General features: G+C 36.4%; 1 protein-coding gene across 6 annotated transcripts in view; it reads right to left on the bottom strand.

The window, feature by feature from the left end:
• The window catches only part of MATCAP2 (microtubule associated tyrosine carboxypeptidase 2), a 50505-nt gene that overhangs the window by 9186 nt on the left and 18710 nt on the right, over positions 1–22609 (bottom strand). For 4 of the 6 annotated variants that reach the window (XM_072964674.1, XM_072964678.1, XM_072964677.1 and 1 more), the window contains one exon: positions 15825–16525. In XM_072964674.1, coding sequence (XP_072820775.1) covers positions 15825–16525 — 701 coding nt within the window. The remainder of the gene's footprint in view (positions 1–15824; positions 16526–22609) is intronic. The other 2 variants (XM_072964675.1, XM_072964676.1) reach the window with 1 other exon arrangement.

Genomic DNA, 22609 nt, shown 5'->3' with positions numbered 1-22609 from the left:
ACTGGCATATACCATAAAGTTATCATAACAAGAAATGGCTTCAACAGGCTTGCCTGGCTTCATTTCCTAAAGCTGTTATTGAAAGCTTTGCTATTCAAAGTGTGGGCCAAAGGCCAGCAGCATTGGCACTGCTTTGGAAGCTGGTTTCAAATGCAGAATTTTGCCTGCCTCCACTCTCCACTCTCCACGCCTGAATCAGAATCAGCATTTTAACAAGATCCTCAGCTGATTCCTGTGCACAGTAGAAAGTGAGAGGGATCTCAGGGAATGGGAACATAGGACAAATACCCTAGGGGCTAATGTATTTATACAATTAGGCTAATTAAAAGAACAAATTAGCACATAATTAAAAATCCATTTTAGCAGATTAGCAAAGGTATTTGCATATACTAGTGTGATGGTCACTAGTCATCTATATGTCAGAGTAAGAAGAATGTGAGAAATTTTGCCTTACTTCCAGAAGAGAGAAGTGGAACCTTTTATATTGGATCTATATTTAGATCTAAAAAAAGTTAAAGAAATTTTTTATTATAACTTGTGCTTATAGGTTTTTAAAAGTATGAACTTAATTTCAGATAAAATTAGCTTTTCTAGCATATGCTTACTCAGTAGGAAAATGTGCTTATCTGCTTACTATTTAATTATAGCAGATATAAAACAGTCTATAAAAGTAAGGAAAACTTATATACAGGTGTTCCTTGTTATCAATAAATGGTACTTAGTAGAAAGCTAATAAGCATTCATATTCATAATAGGGAACAAAGATCTGATTGGAAATTTATTCTGAAAAAGGTACCCTATGAATATGAGATTTAAAAAAATCTTAACTTTGGCAGTTTAACAATTTTGAGGCAATCTTTATGCCTATGAACTAATTCTTAGATACATGAAAGAATGGATAAAAATAATGGGTTTTTTTTTTGGAGGGGGTGTAATTTTTCCATCACTATGATATACAATAGCATATCATTTCCTTCAAATCCTTCAATGGCTTACATGGCGCCATTTTGGTAGCAACCCTATGTGGGAGCTACATGGATGCTCCCAAATATATTGTGTTCAATTATATTATATTATATCATGTTCAAAACTGAAGTGCCAATCCTATTGGCATTTCTTGATTTTTCTTCATTAATTTTTCAACTCAAACATAGACAGATTTGTCAGCGACTACACAGATCTCCAGTATCCTTCACTGATTTCCCAATCCATCTGCATTATAGTAGACCTCAGCATAGAGATAGACAGTGGTAGGATAGGTGAATAAATTCAGTAAGAGACCAATCATGAATGTTGAATGGTTACTTCATCAGTAAATATTTTTATGTTACAATTTCTACTTCCTTATGCAACCTCTTGCAAGCCACAAAAATATTACAATTATGCCCTCAATTTTAGAAAAAGGAAAAGGCAATAAGCAATTTAGGACACAAGGAAGTCTAGAAGGATACACCCAAAAGCTATGTGACATGATGTTCCTGTTTGGGAAAGGGTGATGTGTTGCATTGATGTTTAATTATTCCTACTTTATAGAAGTTTTACAGTTCTTTACAATATGTAAAGGAAAAAGTCATTTTTCCCAGCTTTATTGAGGTATTATTGACAAATTTAAAATTGTATATACTTAGGTTGTATGACGTATTTTTTTAAGGTGTACAATGTGATGACTTAATATATGTATATATACATTGTGGAATGGTTACTACAATCAAGTTAATTTACAAACCTATCACCTCACAGAGTTACCATTTTTTTAATGTGGGAACATGTAAGATCTTAATAAATTTCAAATATACAATACAGTATTATCTACAATCAGCATGCTGTACATTAGATACTCTGAACTTACTCAGTTTATAACTGCAAGTTTTTAGCCTTTGACCCACATCTCCCCACAAAAGTTAATTTTTTTAAAGGAATAAAAGAGAGTTCACTGTTTTCCCCTAGAGTTCAGAGAATCAATATCCATACAACTTTGAGGATCAAGCTTTCACACACCTCCACATGGTTAATAATTATTTTATTTTATTTTATTTTATTTTATTTTATTTTATTTTATTTTATTTTATTTTATTTCAATAGACTTTATTTTTTAGAGCAGTTTCAGGTTTATAGCAGAATTGAGCAGAAAAAGCAGAGTTCCCACATAGCCCTCCCTGTGCACACATATATACTCCCCTACCTTCAACATCCCTCATCAGTGTGGCATATTTGGTACAATCGATGAACCAATGTGAGCACATTATTATCAACCAAAGTCCATAGTTTACATTAGGGTTTACTCTTGATGTTGCACATTCTATGGGTTTTGACAAGTGCATCAATGACATTTAGCCACCACTATAGTATCACACAGAATAATTTCACTGTCCTAAAATCCCTTGTGCTCCATCTACTCATTCCTCCCTCCCTCCCTCAATGAACAATGTACTGTTCATTGTTTCTAAGAACATTCAGACCTTTAGCTTTTGAAACTTACATAGTTATCAAAAGAATAAAGCCGACCACAAAGTAAGAATTAACTCAAAAAGATACATACACCCTGCTATTAACAGCAACATTATAATTGCCAAGATATGGAAGCATCCAAAGTGCACATCAACATTTGAATAGATAATGGAGATGCTCTCTCTCTCTCTCTCTCTCTCTCTCTCTCTCTCTCTATATATATATATATATATATACACACACACACATATATGTGTATATATATGTATATATATAATAGAATACAACTCACCCATAAAAAAGAAGGATATTTTGCCATTTGCAGCCCTTCACTCACTTTTTCACTTCAAAAGCCAGAATTTTGTAACTGGCAGAGACATTTCCATTACATCAAAAACAACAAAATAGCTAGAAATAAACTTAACTAAGGTTGTTACCTACACTCTGAAAACCAAAATGACACAAATAAATGGAAAGATTTCTTGTGCTCTTGGATTGGAAGAATCAACACTATCAAAATGGCCACACTACCCAAAGCAATCCACAGATCCAAAGTAACCCCAATCAAAAAACTCACGACATTCCTCACAGAACTAGAACAAACAATTCCAAAATTTATAAGGAACCACAAAAGACCCCAAACAGCCAAAGCAATCTTCTACAGGTCTCTTTTTTTTTTCTCTTTCTTCTTTTTGTTCTCTTCTCTCATGGTTTGATGACTAAAGAAGTTCCTTAAATATTTGTTGTAAAGTTGGTTTGGTGGTACTGAAATCTTTTAGCTTTTGTTTATCTGTGAAGCTTTTGGTTTCTCCATCAAGCCTGAACGAGAGCCTTGCTGGATACAGTATTCTTGGTTATAAGTTTCCCCCTTTATCTGAGAAACAGTTTAAAAGTAATGATGGCCAAGATGTTCAGAGAACTCAAGAGGAGTACAGATGCACAGAGTGAAGTTTTTAGCAAAGGGCTGGAAAATATAAAGAATACCCAAACAGAGTTGAAGAATAAAATCACTGTAATGAACAATACACTAGAAGGAACCAAGAATAGACTAAATGAGGCAGAAGAACGGAGCAGTGAGCTAGAAGACACATTAGTGGAAATCACTACTTCAGAACAGAAAAAAGAAAAAAGAATAAAAAGGAACGAGGATAGTTTAAGAGAACTCTGGGACAACATAAAGTGCTCTAATATTCGCATTATAGGAGAACCAGAAAGAGAAGAGAGAGAGAAAGGACCTGAGAAAATTTTCAGAGAGATAATAACCAAAAACTTCCCCAATCTTGGAAAGGAAATAGTCACCCAAGTCCTGGAAGCACAGAGAATACCACAAAGAATCAACCCAAAAAGGAACACACCAAGGCACATAGTCATCAAATTGACAACAATTGAAGATAAAGAGAAAATATTAAAATTAGCAAGAGAAAAGCAACAAATAACATACAAGGGAACTCCCATAAGGTTATTAGCTGATTTTTTCAGCAGAAACTCTACAGGCCAGAAGGGAGTGCCATGATACATGTTTAATACTTTAAAGGGGCAACAAATTTCATGTCAAATTATCTCTTCTCCATTAATATCACCATTTAAGTTAATCAGAAAACTACATCTCCTAATATTACTTGGTAGGGGATTCAAACAAGAAGGAGCTCAATTATTTTTCTCCAACCATCACTTTCAATTTGCCATCCAGAATATCCCTTTCCTGTCCTCAAATATATCTCAACCAGTTTCTTTAGCTTCCAGTAACTTTCAAGTATTAAAAGGAAAAAAAAATTACTTCAAATCAATTTAATCCAATTTAAAACATAAATCACATAACCAAATAAAGCTCTTTCCCCTCCCCTAGGTGGGGCCTGGCCTAAGGCCTAAAGAACCTTGACTGGGAAAGGAAGGCATAATCGGTGATTTGATTCTTTGCCATCTCTCCCCCATTCTTAGGGCCTCTCTTTCCCTTCAGTATATTTACTGATGGCTGAGAGGAAGGAACAAACAATCCTTATGTAACTGGGTCAGCTGTGGTCCTCCCCTGACTCTAGTGCAGGGCAGGCCTATCACAGAAGGTGCCTCCACTGTACAGCTTAGCAACTAGCCTCCTTCCAATCAAATCTGGGCAAGAAGGCCCCTCAAGAGGACTACTAACTAAACATTTCTATGAACTTAAATACACAACAGCAACCACTTAAAGATTTAACTGAATCTACTTACTGTGCACCCCTTACATCAAATGTAGATAGTCAGTGAAAATAATGCTGACAAAAAGGAAATGCTGACAGCTTTCAATGACATGAGAAAATACAGACATGTAGACAAACTAGGCTAACTCAGTCGTGAACGTTAGGCATGGGACAAAGAAAACACACTAAATGTTAACAGTGATTACCTGGGGGTGGTGGAATTAGAATTATTCTCTGCTTCATACTTTTCACAAGTTTCTGCATGAAACATACCTCTTTTATAATTGGGAAAATATAATGTTTAAGTGCCCTCTACTTTCTTTTCTAGTTACCTTCTCCCATTGGCCAGTCAGTCATTGATATCCCTTCCCGAGAGTATTTAAAAAGGAAATAAGAGAATTTTTTAAAAATTCAAATATTTTCTATGGTAGATTTTTAGGCAGAGCAGATTGCTGCTGGACAGAGTGGGTATGGCTTACATTCTTGAGGTCTACTCATGGAGCAAGCAGCCACTTCCCTCATCCATGTGGAACTCTAGTCCTGATTTATCCACTGACATCAAATAGATTATCTGCTTCCTTCCAACTCTAAGGGTAGTTAATATAAACAGTAAGCAATGTGACATAACATAGTTTCACTAATCAGTTTTAAAACTCCTGAAACCAGAACATCTTTAGACACACCTATCCTTATTGTCCAGGTCTTGGTTCCCTAGTCTCCATGAATTGGACTTTGTACTTTTCCATCTTGTTATTTGGCCACCTCCTCTACAACTATGTTAGAAAATAATATAATAAGATCAACTTTTGAGTTCCCTAAGAACAGTTATCAGGGAGGATAACAGTTCTTGGTAAAATGGGTTGAAACAATCCAAACATATTTTTGCCTTTTTAAAAATAGTGAACCAAAAATTACATGTTTTGCTAAATTATGATTCAATATATTATCTCTCCTCAAAAATCAACCATTTCCAAATCCTTCCTCTTTATAAGAGGGTAATACTTTAAAGGTCTGCATATCTTACAGGCATCAAAATAAATTGATTTTCAGAGAATTCAAACCTAAAGCGAAGAGGAAATAAATGCAAAATGGGCAATTGTTCAGCATGAAGGAAATGGTCTTAGCTCTCTCCAGATCTGGATGTCATTTAATATGCTACACAAAACAGAACATCAATGTTCTTCATAATGTTACAGACCTGCCATCTCATGATTTTGAAGCACTCTTATTCTCCTCTATTAAAACAAGAAGAGTAATCACATCCTTTTCAACAAATGGTTCTGGGACAACTGGGTACAAATAAAAATAAAACTGGATCCCTATCTCATATCATATACAAAAATTAACTCCAAAGGGATCAAAGACCTAAATGTAACAGCTAAAGCTATAAAACTCTTAGAAGAAAGCATAGGCAAAAATTTTCATGACCTTGGAGTAGGCAGTGGTTTCTTAGATATGACCAAGAGTACAAATAATAACAAAATAGGTAAGCTGGACTTCACCCAGATTAAAAACTTTTGTGCTTCAAAGGAGACCATCAAGAAAGTTGAAAAGACAACCCACAGAACGGGAGAAAATGTTCACAAATTTCATATCTGAAAAGCAATTTATATCTATAATCTATATAGAACCTCTACAACTTAACAATAAAAACACAAATAATCCAGTTTTAAGTGGGCAAAAGATCTGACAGTTCTCAAAGAAGATATATAAGTGGCCAATAAACATATGAAAAGATGCTCAATATCACTGGTCATCAGAGAAATGCAAATTAAAACTACGAGATACCACTTCATACCCACCACTAGGAAGACTATAAGAACAAGAGTTGGCCAGGAAAAAAAAAAAAAAAGAGTTGACAAAGATGTGGAGAAACTAGAACTCATACACTGCTGGTAGGAATGTGAAGTGATGCAGTCACTTTGGAAAACAGTCTTCCTCAAAAGGTTAAACACAGAGTTCCCATGTGACCCACTACTATATGATTTACTGCCGTATGACTACCTACCATATGCTCCACTACTAGGTATATACCCAAGATAACTGAAAACATGTGTCCACACAAAAACTTGTATACAAATGCTCGTATCAGCATTGTTCATTATAGCTAAAAGGTGGAACCATCCCAAATATTTATCAATTGATGAATGGATGAATAAAAAGTAATATATACATACATGGAATACTATTCAACAATAAAAAGTACTGATACATGCTACAATATGGATTAATCTTGAAAACATACTAAATAAAAGAAACTGGTCACAATGGATCACATACTGCATGACTTCATTTATAGGAGATGTCCAGAATAGGCAACTCCATAGAGAGAGAAAGTAGACTGATGGTTGTCTAGGGTTGGGGTGGAGAGGTTGGTGGGAAATGGTGAGTCTCTTCTAGTGGGCACAGGGTTTCCTTTTGGGGGTGATGAAATGTTCTCAAATTTGATAGTGGCAATGACTGCAGAATATTTCTAAATATATTGAAAATCATTTAACTGTACACTTTGGATGGCTGAACTATATGGCATGTGAGTAAAATCTCAATAAAGCTGTTACTTAAAAAGGGAACAGTAATCAAATGTACAATGTACCACTAACTCAGAAAATGAAAAATCTCTATATAAAACTTAGAGCATTGTCTGGATGATATAACAAACTTTCTAAAGAATCTTAACATTCTGTAAATGATCTACTTTGGGTTTACTTACTGATTCTGTTGGCCATTTAGCAATTTGGAAATCTGACCCATCAATCACGAGCCACTTCAGCAGTAATGTGCTAAAAACCTATTTCCCTCTCAACTGCAGTTTTCACTCAATGAAAAACTATACACAATAGGTACCTAATACGATATGAGTCTGGGTGATACTGGAAAGACTAGAAGTCAAAAGATCTGGTTTTATGTTAGTGCCCTACCTTCTACTGACTGTGTGCTCTTAGGTATGTCATTTTACCTTTTTCAGGTTTAGTTTCTGCAACAGCAAAATGGAGATGAAAATCTTTGCCCTACTTACCTCACAGGGTTGGTGTGAGAGTGAAATTAGAGACAAAGAGTAAAAGAGAGGAGGGAAGGAAGAGAGAGAGAGAGAAACTACGAATGTGCTTTGTAGTCTATTTCCCCTATGCCTGTATACAGTTCTTAAGTTTTAGCAGAAGCTGGGTTTTAACTTTAGAATTTAAGGTAATTGTAACCAGATTATAATAAAAAGAAAAATATTTCAATAAATTATATTCTACATATGCAGAATACAGGAAATAAATAGATCCCACACATTGAGTCTGCCTTCAGTGAAGGAGTAAGTGAAAGAACACAGTAGAACAAAGAAAAATGTCACCTGCAGCCCTTCCCTGACTCCCTTCTCCCTCTTCTGCATGTTCGTGTCACCAGAGTTGGGAGTATTTTGGATATATAGCGTGGTGAGTGGGAACATGAGAGGGTAACTGCTACCAGGAGAAGATATTTATAAACAGCTTAGTACTGCAGACTCTTCTTTCACTACCTACAAGGAATAAGCAGATATTCAAGCTGTTTTGGAGGAAAGACCCTGTTAGGATAAGAATCTAAGAGTGTACATAAGGCAAGTTTTCAAAGGCAAATCAACAAAGTGTTGTTTCAATGAGTTATTAAGGTCATACCTTCTCCCAAGGACATACAATCGGATTGGGGTGTTTCCATCTCTAACTGTAAGAAAATCTTTCTTGCTGTTAGCTTAAGGAATGTCCTCACTTCTCTAGTCTAACACACAAAACCACTATGTAATATACTAAACTCAAAATAATCTCTAAAAAATCTTATAACTTTAATGTGTCTGGGAAAAGTTTGTGATGTGCTAAACAGAAAACTGTGTCACCTTGGGAGAGTTATAGTTTAAAGAAGGCTTGCTCTTCCCTCCCCTTTATTGTCTGGACAACTTGAGGTCTACCAAGATAAAATACCTTCAATGCTAGTACAATGAAAACTTAGCCTTAAAGAAATTTTATGTCAAGACATCTTGCTATCTGTGAAGCCATCTGATTTCCAATTATGTTGTTTCTATCAAAAAAAATTGGTCTTGCTTTAAAACACAGCATGACTTTATGTATTTATGATGTATGCATTTTAATATAACAATGAATTACCTATTCCATTTTTACTATAAACTCTAAAAACAAGACATTGTTTTCTGAGAATCACATTTAAAAGTCTTTATGTTATGCTATCAGTGACCCTCCTAAAATAAAGCTTATGTTTAACAGAGCCAATGAACCAGAGGGAGCAAACTGGCAACTCACAGGATGAATGTGGCCCACAGACAGCTTTTCATGGGTCTGAACAGCTTTTGTTTGAATTAGCTGTCAACATAATTGGAAGACTTCATATAAAATTCAGGTTGTCTACCTTCTCTTAAAAATTCTGAGGGTATGGTAACACTGGACCCAAAATGCGGCTCGGGTCCCAAACTGCTGTCTGGTTTCCAGCTTCCTCCTGCACTCTCTCAGCTCCCGGCAATCACTCACGATCCCTGATCAGACCCTATAGGCATCTGAGTTTGTGATCCTTGAGATAATCCAGCTCTATAAAGTGTGCTAACCAGGAAGAAGAAAATCAGAATTTATTTCCTAACATAATGAAGTTGGTCCATCGAGGTACTCACTTTCAATATCTGAACTCTACAAATGAAAATGTAATGCTATATCACAGGATGCTGTGAATAGTTAATGCTGTTTTAATGAAGGGAAAAAAAGTTGCTGTTAAAGTCAGAGTCCTTTCCTTTTCTCTATTCTAAAATACCTCTGAAATTTTACTATAACTCTACCAAGTTACCCTTCATAGCACAGAACCATTAACTTCCATTAACTTTAAGTAAAAAAGAAAATTTTAGCACACTAATTACACAAGCAGAAGTTTTTATTTTCCAGTTAAGTAGATGTAGACTATATTAATATCAAGTAATATCTTAACTATTTATTTAACGGAGGTAATGGGGATTGAACCCAGGATTGAACCTAAGCACATGCTGTACCACTGAGCTATACCCACCACCCTTAACTCTTAAATAATATGGTTATGATAGAAATGGCTTTTTTCAGAGACATCAAACGCCTTTTAAAAAAATTAATTTTAACAAACCACATTATTTGCCATTTATGTTGCATTAATAAAGCACTGTTATCTGAAGTAAAAAGAATTTTCAGTTAACATAGTTGGTAGAAACTCTGAGTTTTTCTGTGATTAACATGTAATGTGGAAGAATGGCTGAATGCTTTCATAAAATATATGACACAACCAGATACATAATGTGAGATGAAACAGAATCTTGATTTTGATTAGCCGTGGAATTTTGGGGCCTGAAACTTGAGAGATGTGTGTGGTCCTAGAAAGGGCTCTCAAGGATCACTGAGTCTATTTCCTTCAATATATATATGAGGAAAATAAAGCAGACACTGCAATGTTTAAATGAGTATGCAGTATGGGGGCTAAAGTAAAACTAAAGTAGAAATAGGAACACTCATTCTGTACCATTCTGTGCAAGGGAAACATCTCTCTCCTATAGAACAGGATTCCTAAAAAGCAATAAGAAATCAAAGAATATTTTTAAAAGAAGGCAATTGCCCAATTTCTTAATTACATTTATATGTCTAACAAACCTCTCATTTAAGACAGTAATTCTTACAAACAGCTATACAAACCCATTTCTCTATTCGTTGAGAGGGTTACATCTCAAGACACTACAAAGATTAACAAGTACATTTTTATGGAGTGTTTTGGTATGCTAAGATGGAAAGATATTTTATTATATATTCTTAACATATTGATTTTTTGGCAAATATATCTGCACATTTTTTTTGGTAGCTACTAGTCTATAACACCTGTTTTTCATTCATACTAACATTCCTCAATACTTAATCCCCTACTATCCTAACTGCATCTTTTCCCCGAGAGATGACAATATAAGATGTCTGGACTCAAATCAAAGGTTCAAAAAGTTTTCTTCTTAATAAATCATTTCAGTGGCTTATTTTCACTTAGATGGTGGATTTTAACATCATTTCCTTCTACAATCTCCATTTTATGCCACTGTTTTGTGGCTTTTTCAGTTGCTGCATTTACTACTTATTATAGCTGGTATAGCATTGTCAACGCAGGAAAGCTAAGATGACTGCCCTGATGAGAATTATTCAATAGAGACAGAGCAGGGAATAATCTTTCCATTTTAGCTAATCCATATAAATGTTTCCTTCCATCAATACAGGCAATCAAATTCTGTATTTGCAAATAACAACTATTTTGAAAATATAAAGTCTTAGAAATAGGAAAACGATGGACACACTACTTCATTGCTGAATAAGTTTTTGAAAGCTATTTTCAATTATTTTGTTTCATTTGAAAATAAGTACTTTTATTTTACCCTCTTGTCAATTCTGGACTGTGTATACTCCACGTGAAATAGAAAGGAAACAGGTGAAATACAATGATGAGGACAGTGGTCAACAGAGAAAAAGTGTGTATCATGGGAGCTGTAATGGAAGGGATATTTCTCCTTTGTCTCTGACAGAGTCAAAGGGACATGGAGAGAGAAAACCAGCCACCTAAAATGTGGTGGATAGCCTTTTTGAGGAGCCCTTGTATTTACTTCTTTCAAATATTTACTCAGTTTAGAAACTAGGAGCCCAGTTTTGACCTTTTGACCCATTCCTCCTAAGGCACTAGTCAGTGTTGTACTTTGAGTTGAGATTTAAGCTGTAGCTGAAAGATGAGGATGGGTGCCGTAACAGGAAGAAGGTAAATACTCTCATCTTAAAGATCCCAAAAACTAACTAACAATCACTATTTCATAGGTGTATTACAAAGAAAAATATCCTCCAAGTCCCTAAAATCATTTTTACCAAAGGCATGAATCCTTGCCAGCAAAGTGAGAGGATCTTTTGATCTGGTACCCTTTGGGTGCATTAGGGTTAGAAAAGACTGGTTAAAACCATTCTGTGAAACAGTGCTCTGCTGGAGCGGATCATGCTGGCTTGTCAGAGCTGACTCAACCTTTATTAATTTGCAAATGTTACATGTTACATGATGGAAACTGAGAGCTAGTTTGCCAACAAAGCACTGTGTGAAAGACAAGAGAGTGCTTGAGGTAGACTCCTGTTTCCGCAACTTCACTTACTACTATGACAGAAATGACAGAAAACTTACTTCTCTAGATCAGTTTTTTCAACTGGTAATACTACTAGTATTGTACTTCATATGAGGGACTAAAGACGGTAATCAGAGAAAAGTACTCAGCATACAGAATAACAAGCAGAATTAAGCACTCTATCAATGCTAGTTGTAATTTGTCATACATAGATGGTTCCTATGACTTTGTCCTTAAATTTCAAAGCAATTTTAATAGAATAATGAAGGAGCAAGGGTCCTGAAAAAAAGGCACTGCCAAAAATTTCAAAATAGAACAGGTATGCTTTTTTTGTTCATTCTTTCCCAGCTACCCTACATGCAAGATTTCTAACTTGGCATACATTTAATTTACTTGCCCTTTTAAGACAAATATCATACAACTAAAAAGTGTTAGAGGAGTATTACAATGCCAAAAAAAGAATCTCATGCTTACGGTAAATATTAGCCCTATTTATTGTATGAATGTAGAGCCCAGGTTCACTTTGTGAATGGTACTCCCTGGAATTGTGCAACACAATAGCCCTTTACAAAGCTATAAGTGATCTTATAACTGATCAGGAATCTCAAACTGACAACGAATACAGCCCACGGAGATGTTTCAGTTGGACAGTACAGAGTTTTTTCTTCTTTTTCTAAAATCTGAAATGTAAATGCCTTTAAGAAATCAACTTAAGCCCACCACTCCCCATTTCTCATGTAAAGTACAGTAAAGTCTGAAGGAAACCAGAAGCAGCTTCAAAAAGGAGCCTCTCCCAGTAAAGTCACAGGATACAATTAACTTCTCCAGGAACTGAGTTGTCAGAATGTGTAAAGATCTGTCTACCAAGGAAACTTGTTACATACTCATTGCCCAAGGTTTTTATCGGAGGCTGGTCACAAAAGCACCCCTGTGCCCAGCATATTCTAAAACTGTAGACTCCAGAAAGGAAAATAAGTGTTCAACATAAAAAATACCATTTGCACAGTTTAGGTACAGCAAGCTACTCTTATCATTTACGAAAAGGATTATTTCAGTGTAGAAAGCTGTTTCCCAGTCAAGTTCCCAGACACCAGCCTCAGGTTAATAGGATGGCAGTCTCAGGCCTGTTCAGCTACCTCCTTTTGCACACCTTTAACTTTTCTTCTCTGACAGCCAGAGGGTAGCCTCAGTCCAGCATTTCTATCTAACACCCCAAAGCCTTCCTTCTTTCACACAAAAATTCTGCACTTATCAATCACTAATAACCCCCACTGCTCCAGTTTTATTAACAAATAAGAATATAATTCAAACTTTACCTTATCAAGCCAAGCAGAAGTTGACTTATCTTCCCTATGTTATTAAATATCACTCTACCAATCAGAACTTCTAGTTAGCATGAGGTAGCTAGGATCCACCCTGAGATATGATTCCAGCTAGAGGTGGAAAACCAGTCACTTAAGCTGCCTGTTGGCTTTGCCACGTAAATATATAATTTCCATTTGACTGTTGGAAATACTGCCAAGGACTCCCATCACTGCCCTGAAGATCCTTCTCATCTCTCACTTCCAATTCTGTTCAACAATGTGCTGAGTCTATGGCTATATGGATTTGATGTCGGCCACTGAGAGGTAGGGCAGAAAGTGTACCAGCTACCAGGTTACTGCTCAAATGTGCCATCAAGGATCTACTTCTGACCCACTGGTGAGGAGGCACCTGACCCTGAACAGCCTTCAGCATTCTCTCAGCCTAGATGCCTTTTTCAGCACTCAGGAAGCACTGCACCCTTTCCTGCAAAGGTCTACAGCCTCAGAAAACAAACCTTCTCAGCGTCTGTTCCTCAAGGCTCAGGGAGCTGAGGGCCACCACGGCTGCCAGCAAGAGGCTAAGTGGGGCTTAGCAGGCTCCACTGGAGACACGTTCAAGTTCTACAGCCAGTGATAGATACCATGAACCACCTAAAGGGCCTGAGTGCCTTCTGAGGAATCAACTGCCTGGACAAGGAAGAACTGAGTCCTGGAGCTCCTTGACATTGACAGGGCAACCAATTAGGAATGACCAGAACCTGAGCACTGCCTTCGCTCCCCTGTGGGACACTTTATCTGCGCCTAGAAAGGTTACCACTGTTCTATCAATCTGCGCACTGAACAGGACCACAATCACTCTTCCAATAACAATACAGCTTGCTGTCTTGGAAGGATCCAGATCATGAAACCTGGGGAACTGTCAGCTAGGGGTTGATAAGGCCTCAAGCATGGGCCATCTGGCCATCCTAGTCCCTCTGTGCAACACGTTTCTGAGTCCTGAGACCAGTCCTGAAGTTGCTGCTTTAGCCTCACAGCTTGGGAGGGAAAGGATATACCATGTCAGAATTCACTCAGATGCTAGGCAGGAATTTAAGCATATTTTATGGAGATCTTGTTCTGATGAATCTCCTTTATTTGATTAAAGTGGTTTAAAAAGTACATTTGGCATTTGTTGAGATCATTCTCCCAAATGGTGGCAGTTGAAGTACCAGCCAGCTAGGACTGCTGGTGCTATTTAGAAATCTGAAGCAACCCAAGTATAAGTTTTATCTCCTCAAGCTAGAATTGGATTAAAATAAAGATTGGAGAGCCATGGGCCAAGCACTGTCAATTCTCAATCTTTGGAGCTGCTGATGGTTCCTAACTCCCTTCAAAGGAAATGAAAGAGCATCCATTTTGACCTGATGATGGGAAATCCCTTTCCCAATTGGTAGGGCTTGGGGTAGGACTCAAAATTACAGAATATTGGGAAATAAATCTCAGTCATCTCTTTTAGCATTAAGGAGGGAAAAAGCAAATAGCATCTTTATAATTACCGTAAGTTTTAAATGAGTGAAAACCCTATTCAATCAACTGCAATTTCCACCCCAAAATAAATAAATAAATAAATGACTGCCAAAATAAGAGTAAAAACAATAGCTGACCTTTTTATCAGTGTTTAGCAATCTCAGCTTATTTCAATAAAAAGCACCTTCAAAAAACAAGAGAAGCAGTAGAAAAGGTTTCTTCTAACAAAAGAAAATAAGCAGCAAGATTAAAGTTATTTTAATTTTAAAATAATCTTTATATAATGGTTTTTAAAGACTGGTCAGATTTCATGTAATTTATAAGAAAGAATAAAAAATTTGCTGGCCACAAGCCCAGAGAACTTGCATTGTAGCAAAATACTAAAGTAGGGCATTCACCACAGACAAATGGAACCCTGCAGCTTTACCTAGGCTACAAACAGATTTTCAATCACTAACAAAGCCAAGTCGAACCTAATGCATTTTAAAAATCTGTACACAGTTAATTTAATCAAATGTACTCTGTTTTTATGATCTCAACACTATGCCCTGAAGGTAAACAGCAGCCAGTGTCTCCTTAAATACTTAAGTGGATTTTGAAGTTTGTTAGGACCTTAACATACAAAACTATGTGCTGAGTATTTAAATTGAGCAATTTGGAAGCTGTTGCTTACATCATTTATATCATGATTTGCTAACCTTGAAGATAATTTTTTAAATTCCATTATTTTCTTCTTTGAGTACTTAAATATTTACTTGATGATGATTACTACTTTTAATAAAGCATAAAAAGTTCATTGGCAAGTATCAAGCCAAGGTCCCCTAAATGCCTCTAGGGGCCTAAGCAAGTTGAGAATGTAACACAACAGGGAGAACCAGAGATATTACACACTCCATCTAAAGCAGTCAAAATCAAAAAGAGAACACAAACAGTGTGGGCTACACAACACTGTTTGTGAGCTGACAAACGGGCCACAAGTTTGTAACTCCCACATGAAAGCTTGGAACCAAAATCTAAAGAGTTTGTTTTCTAATATAGTTGCTTCCTGCCACGAAGCAACTTTATAGATTTTGATTAGTGCAAAGTAGTTACATATGGGCTGTGCCACTTACCTGGAGATTTCCTGTCACCTATCTACATGTTCTGGATGGGAGTTAACTATAAACATAAATACCTGGAACATTTTTAAACAACCTTTTTTTTTTGCTTTCCATAAAATTGCAAATACTTATTTTCATTACATAAAAATGAAATACCACTACTGAAGTAGGATTTTACCTGTTTAAGAAATCGGTCAGATGCGTTGCTGTGCTTGGCTAACACACTTGGCAGAGAAGGATTAGCATATTCAAACTGAGGATTGTAGGTATAGTCAGCCTTGAAGAATCTCAGTTTTTCTTTCTCCAAGTTGGTGGGCTTTATAGCAGTCAGTATACAAAACTTCTTTCCAGAAAAGTCACCTCCTTTTTCAAAGCTTCTAGAGAGCTGAGGCTGCGGCTTTGGCTTTGGAAGAGTAGAGAAGTGGCATCGCTTGACCCTCCTTTCGCTTGGGGGTTTGGGTGGCGGTACTATGCTGCTTCCTGTAACAGAGATACCATGTGTAAACTTTACAGGACTTGACACTGAACTAGTGACAAAAGCAGCAGGCTGCCTTTCTAGGCAGCACCAAGTGCTGCTGCGCACCACGGGCACTGGGGCTTTCATCTTGCGAAGCTCTTTACTGCGACAAGAGCTAGGGGATTTGCTGGGTTTTCTACATCTTTTGGAGTAGGTGGAGGAAGGTTGTTTCTGTGAATGATGCTTTCTCTCCTCTTTGCTCTGCAGTAGGACATTGTAACTACTGGTTCCAGTTGTGAAAATGTCCTTCAGTATTCCAGGAGATAAATGTGAAATGCTTCTTTTACTGTCAATGATCAATGACTCTTCTGCACTTAGAACAGACTTCTTAGCAAGTTCTTGCTCAGGCCAGTGCAGCTTTTCTGTGTTAAAAAACAAAATCAAAACAAAAGAAATAACAAAGGTACCAGATGAAGCAAATAGTTTACTATTTAAAAAGCATTCTGAAGGCTCTGTAAACTTTATAATTTTGCAACAATCTTAACCAAAGACATTTTAAATGTTAAAAGAATATATTACTACACTTTGGTCATGCTAATGCCACTTACATATGAGTGTATACATGCTAAATTATCGGTAAAAATCCTCAACTTCAAACCACTTAGATGATCAAAGTCAAATAAAAATGTAAGATAATACACATAAATAATCTGAATACCCAACTCTATCAGAGAATATGGATTTTATAGAAAGGATATAGTTTTCAATAGTAATACCAATGTCAAAGTAAAACTCAAGATACTTTCAAAGCCAATACAATCTTGAAATCTGACACAACATATAAAGGTAGCCATCAGTAAAAGAAGGACAACACTGTCTTAGCTATCTCAAAAAACATTTTTAAGATTAAATAAATGATATGTGTATGCTCAGGCATGCTTTAGTAATGTCACTCAGTATTACCTGGTTGATTTTCTTAATTGTAGGTGACAGGTTAAGATTAAAGAAAAATCAACTATTCTTGCCAAGACGGGAAAAAAAAAGTGTAATCACTATGTAAAATATCAGTATATCACATGTCACAATAAAGAGAGGTCACTTTTGCCTTTAGATCTCAGAAGTGCTATAAAGAGGTAAGAATCAATTGAAATACTGTTGTTCATGCACTGTTTTAAAGCTGTGTTGATTTACACTCTTTCATTGCACAAATATAGGAATACTGCTAAGTAGGTACATGGATCTGAAAAACATCTGTATAAATGCATTGTTCTTGCCATCAATTAGCTCTAACCTGGCTCTGTAGGCAAAGCAGTCCTATGCAGATCTGAGTGATAACACAAAGTAGTTCAAGCTTAAATATGAAAAACAAAAGATATAGACAATAGCCTAGAGTTCAGAGAAGGAAGAGAGCAATGTGAAGACAAGCAGGTGAGCAGATTTCAGGTAAACCCTTTAGAGCATTCAAATTCAGTTCTAAATCGACAAAGTGTTGGAGGTTGTCCTAAATCTTGCTATTTGAACTCCTATCGGCTTATAAACCTTATAAGCCTTTTCTAAATCCTTTCTGCAAATGTGATATATGATCCTCTCAAACAGCTCTACTTTCCAAGTCTCATGGACCTTACACCTCTAGCCCTCAACCTCTGGCTCCTACTACGGACGCAATTTCAGTGCTAGCTGACTTGGACAGCTGCCTGCCTTGCCGCAGACACGTTTTTATTCCATTTTTTTTTAAACCTGCTTATTCACATAGATCTGTCACTTATTCAAGATCAGACATTCAGGAGCCTTTCAATAATATGTAGTAATAAATAATCGTAACAATAATAATAGCAGTCACTATTTGTTGACACATTTATGGGAATTCGGGATTTCACCAAAAACTGCACGTTGTATCACTTAAGCTTCAGAAATGTTAATCTGCTCAAGGTTATGTGGCAAGAAAGTAGTGAACAGCAAACTGTGATATGAATGTAAATGTGTCTGATCATGGAGTCCATGCTCATTCTATTATACATGATCATTCATCCAATTATCAGCAGACATTTAGTATTAAGTCTGCTATATGCACAGTACTACATGGTAACCTGAATAACTGATATACTAAGATAGGTACCAGGACCATGTTTTATTCACCTTTCTCTTTCCAACATCTAGCATAGTATCTGGTAGACATTCAATAAATGTACACTGAATAATGGAATGAATGAATGAATGAATGAATGGCATGACCGTAAACATGCCATTCTCTAACCATTTAGGTACAGGTATTTGTAGTTCTGGAACCATTCTATATTTCTATAAGGAGATCACTGCAGAAGTGGAAATATAACAGAAGACTCTGAACCAGTGGTTCTCAACTAGGAGCAATTTTGCCCCCAGGGGACATTTGGTTGTCACAACTAGGGAGGGGTACTACTAGCATCTTGTGGGTAGACGCCAGGGATGATGCTAAACATCCTTCAATGCATAGGACAGCCTCCTACAACAAAAGTACTTGCCCTAAAATGGTGCCAAGGCAGAGAAACCCTGCCCTAAATGTAAGTTTTTAAAGCCCAGAAGACACAGGGTTTAGGGTAAAGAAACAGTATCAGGTCAAAGCAGATAATAAACAATCCAATTATGTAAGGTACTTAGAAGTCCTCTTAGTTAACATTTTATAGGCCAATATGTGAACTTTGAGTCCTGCTGTCTAAAGATAAAGGTATCAACTTGCAAGGGCTAAATAAAATGTCTACTACATGTACAAGTTGAGAGGTAGGAACCAGACTGCACAAGGTCATGTTGAAGGTTGACTGTACAAAGAAGCCATTCAATAATGTTAAAAACCAGCCCCAAATAAACAGAACAAACAAAACTCCCATCAGGGGCTGGTAGGTCCCAGGTCCTCAAGGGTTTCACACTTAAGTGCTGCCAACTGATAGTTAGAACTGGGCAGGCTGGGCAAACACAAGCTGCAGTCCAGATGCCCATGAACAATGTCAGTTTCCCTAACAAGGCACCACAAGTTTAGGAGACAAGAGGTGATAACAAAAGGAAGACTGAAATGGACACTGAAAGGAAAAGAGCAAGAGAACCTAGATAAGAATAAGGGAATCACAAACCTAGAAAAGTCGGGTGAGAACTAGACACAGCCTGGAAGTTAAAGGGAGGTAGTCAGGTTTTTCTCACTTGGTCTCCATAATAAAAGGGTAAGATGCCTCAAATTAAAATCAGTGAATAAAACTATGCTAAAGAACTCCTAATTTTAGTGATTTATTACAGGTGTATGGATTTTTTAAAAAACTGAATATTCAATGTAAAAATGCTTTCCTTGGTTCCTAAGACTCAGTAGCTTTATGATCAAAGAGCTGTGTTCACAGAATTCTGTTGTTTTGTCATAAAGCATCTGTGACCTCTAAATTCATAATTTTGCCCCATCTCAAACAACCTGTACATTTTAGGATACAAAAAAGAAAGTCCTAAACCACCTGTCAAAACAGGAGTTGGAGGTGGGAGAGAGGTGACCATGTGTATGACAAAACCCCTTCACCCATCTCAGGAGTTGCAGCCTTTCAGTTTCAGTTCATCTGCTAATTTCCACCGGAGAGGTTTAGCATCAGTGCTTTCGAAGCTCCATCTGCTGAAAAGTAGTCTGGGAGTGCCAATAGTGTATTTGTTTACTAAAAGCCTATCCTGCCAAGTGCTGATATCCTGTGAAGTTCATGAATGTGGGGCAGGTGGTCCTTCAAACAACTTTTACAAGATGGATATAAATTAACTCCTCAGAGTCATGCTAATCATATTTTAGTTGTTAAGTACTAGAGAATCTAAAATACTGTTTTTGTAATTTTAAATACCATCATTTACTTTAAGAAAAAAAGACTTTGAAACATATATAAAAGCATTATAAAAAGACAAAATTTCAATGAAGAACACCCTATTCTTCTCTTTTTTTCCCAGAAAAAATTAAAACTTTTTTTAAGCACAAGCCGGCTTCTTTGGAGTGAAACTCATTTTTTCTAGTAAAAGTAATAAAAGAAATAAAAATCATACTTTCTCATATTAAAAGTCACTATATAATGTAACATTTTAGCTAACAGCAATTTGCTTCACTAAAGCTGTGGGAAAAAAAAATTTCTTGATCAAAGAAGTCATTCACCCCAATCTGATTACCCATATTGAGAGAAAAAGGGGAAATAATATTACATTAAAAGTGATACTCAGTACATTCACAAGTAGGTGAATATACTGAAATTACCAACACAATGAAAGCTTAATTTGTATCTAGAACAGCAGAAAATAATACCAGGATTCCTGGCTTCCATTCCCAGCTCTTTCAATAACCTCTCTGTAATATCAGCCTAATCACTAAACTCATCAGTGCCTCATGTTCCTCATCGAAAGGAATGGGGGGGAGAGGGGAACACTGCTCACTAAACTCTTAGTGTTTCACAACCGAATAGGTGAGGTTTCACAGTAATTATAAGGTCCCTGGTTGAAAGGAAGATTAGATCATCAGAAACAAAGCTTGGTGGAGAATACCATTCAACCAATTTTGGCCCATAAAATGGCAATTTCATATGGTTCACTAATACTTATGAAACCTAAGAACCTGGGATAATTTTATACCACAAAACAATAGGCTGCTTGATTACAGAAGAAAAGGCAAAATAAAGCAAAACAATCCCCCAAAAGATAAACATTTTAATTTTACTAAGATGTTCAACACTTAAAACTCATATATTTGGTCAACTAATCTTCGACAAAGGAGGCAAGAATATACAATGGAATAAAGACAGTCTCTTCAGCAAATGGTATTGGGAAAACTGGACAGCAGCAATGTAAAACAATGAAGCTAGAACACACCCTCACACCATATACAAAAATCAACTCAAAATGGATTAAAGACTTAAACATAAGACAAGATACAATAAACCTCCTAGAGAAAAACATAGGCAAAACATTATCTGACATACATTTCAAAAATTTTCTCCTAGAATAAATAAAAGCAAGAATAAACAAATGGGACCTAATGAAACTTACAAGCTTCTGCACAGCAAAGGAAACCAAAAATAAAACAAGAAGAAAACCTACGGAATGGGAGAAAATTTTTGCAAGTGAAACCGACAAAGGCTTGATCTCCAAAATATATCAGCAGCTCATATGACTCAATAAGAAAAAAATTAACAACCCAATCCAAAAATGGGCAGAAGACCTAAACAAGCAATTCTCCAATGAAGACATACAAATGATCAAAAAGCACATGAAAAAATGCTCAATATCACTAATTATCAGAGAAATGCAAATCAAAACTACAATGAGGTATCACCTCACACCAGTCAGAATGGCCGTCATTCAAAAATCCAAAAATGACAAATGCTGGAGAGGCTGTGGAGAAAGGGGAACCCTCCTACACTGCTGGTGGGAATGCAGTTTGGTGCAGCCACTGTGGAAAACAGTGTGGAGATTCCTCAAAAGACTAGGAATAGACTTACCATATGACCCAGGAATCCCACTCCTGGGCTTGTATCCAGAAGGAAATCTACTTCAGGATGACACCTGCACCCCAATGTTCATAGCAGCACTATTTACAATAGCCAAAACATGGAAACAGCCTAAATGTCCATCAACAGGTGACAGGATAAAGAAGAGGTGGTATATTTATACAATGGAATACTACTCAGCCATAAAAACTGACAACATAACGCCATTTGCAGCAACATGGATGCTCCTGGAGAATGTCATTCTAAGTGAAGTAAGCCAGAAAGAGAAAGAAAAATACCATATGAGATCGCTCATATGTGGAATCTAAAGACTCATGGACAGAGAATACAGACTTGTGGTTACCAGGGGGGTAGAGGGTGGGAAGGGATAGACTGGGATTTCAAAATTGTAGAATAGATAAACAAGATTACACTGTATAGCACAGGGAAATATACACAAAATGTTATGATAAATCACAGAGAAAAAAATGTGACAATGAGTGTGTATATGTCCATGAATGACTGAAAAATTGTGCTGAACACTGGAATTTGACACAACATTGTAAAATGATTATAAATCAATAAAAAATGTTAAAAAAACTCATATAATATCTGTCAACAGCAGAAAGGATGAATAAATTGTGTTATATTCATACAACTGAATACTATATTGTAATGAAAAAGAACAAGTTGAGATTGCAAGCAACAATATAGATGAATGTCACAGACAATACTGAGCAAACAAGGCCAGATCAAGAGAGTACATACTGTATAATTCCATTTATATGTAGTTCAAAAACAGGCAAAACTAAGGTATGGAATTAGAAGGCAGGACAGTGGTTACCTTTGAGTAAGGAGTTATAACCTGGGAGGAGGTACCAGGGTACTGGGGCTAGCAATGCTCTCTATCTTGTTCTGGGCAGTGGTTACATAGGTACAGATTCATCAGGCTGCACATTTAAGACTTACACACTTTACTGAATACAAGTTACACCAGAATTTCTGAAAAGGTATATAAAAAGTCAGTATCCTTAAAAGCAT

This window comes from Vicugna pacos, chromosome 7 (genome assembly GCF_048564905.1).
Source record: "Vicugna pacos chromosome 7, VicPac4, whole genome shotgun sequence".
Classification (NCBI taxonomy): Eukaryota; Metazoa; Chordata; class Mammalia; order Artiodactyla; family Camelidae; genus Vicugna; species Vicugna pacos.
Note: the sequence above shows the minus strand (reverse complement) of the source record. Positions and strands in the feature narration are given on the sequence as shown.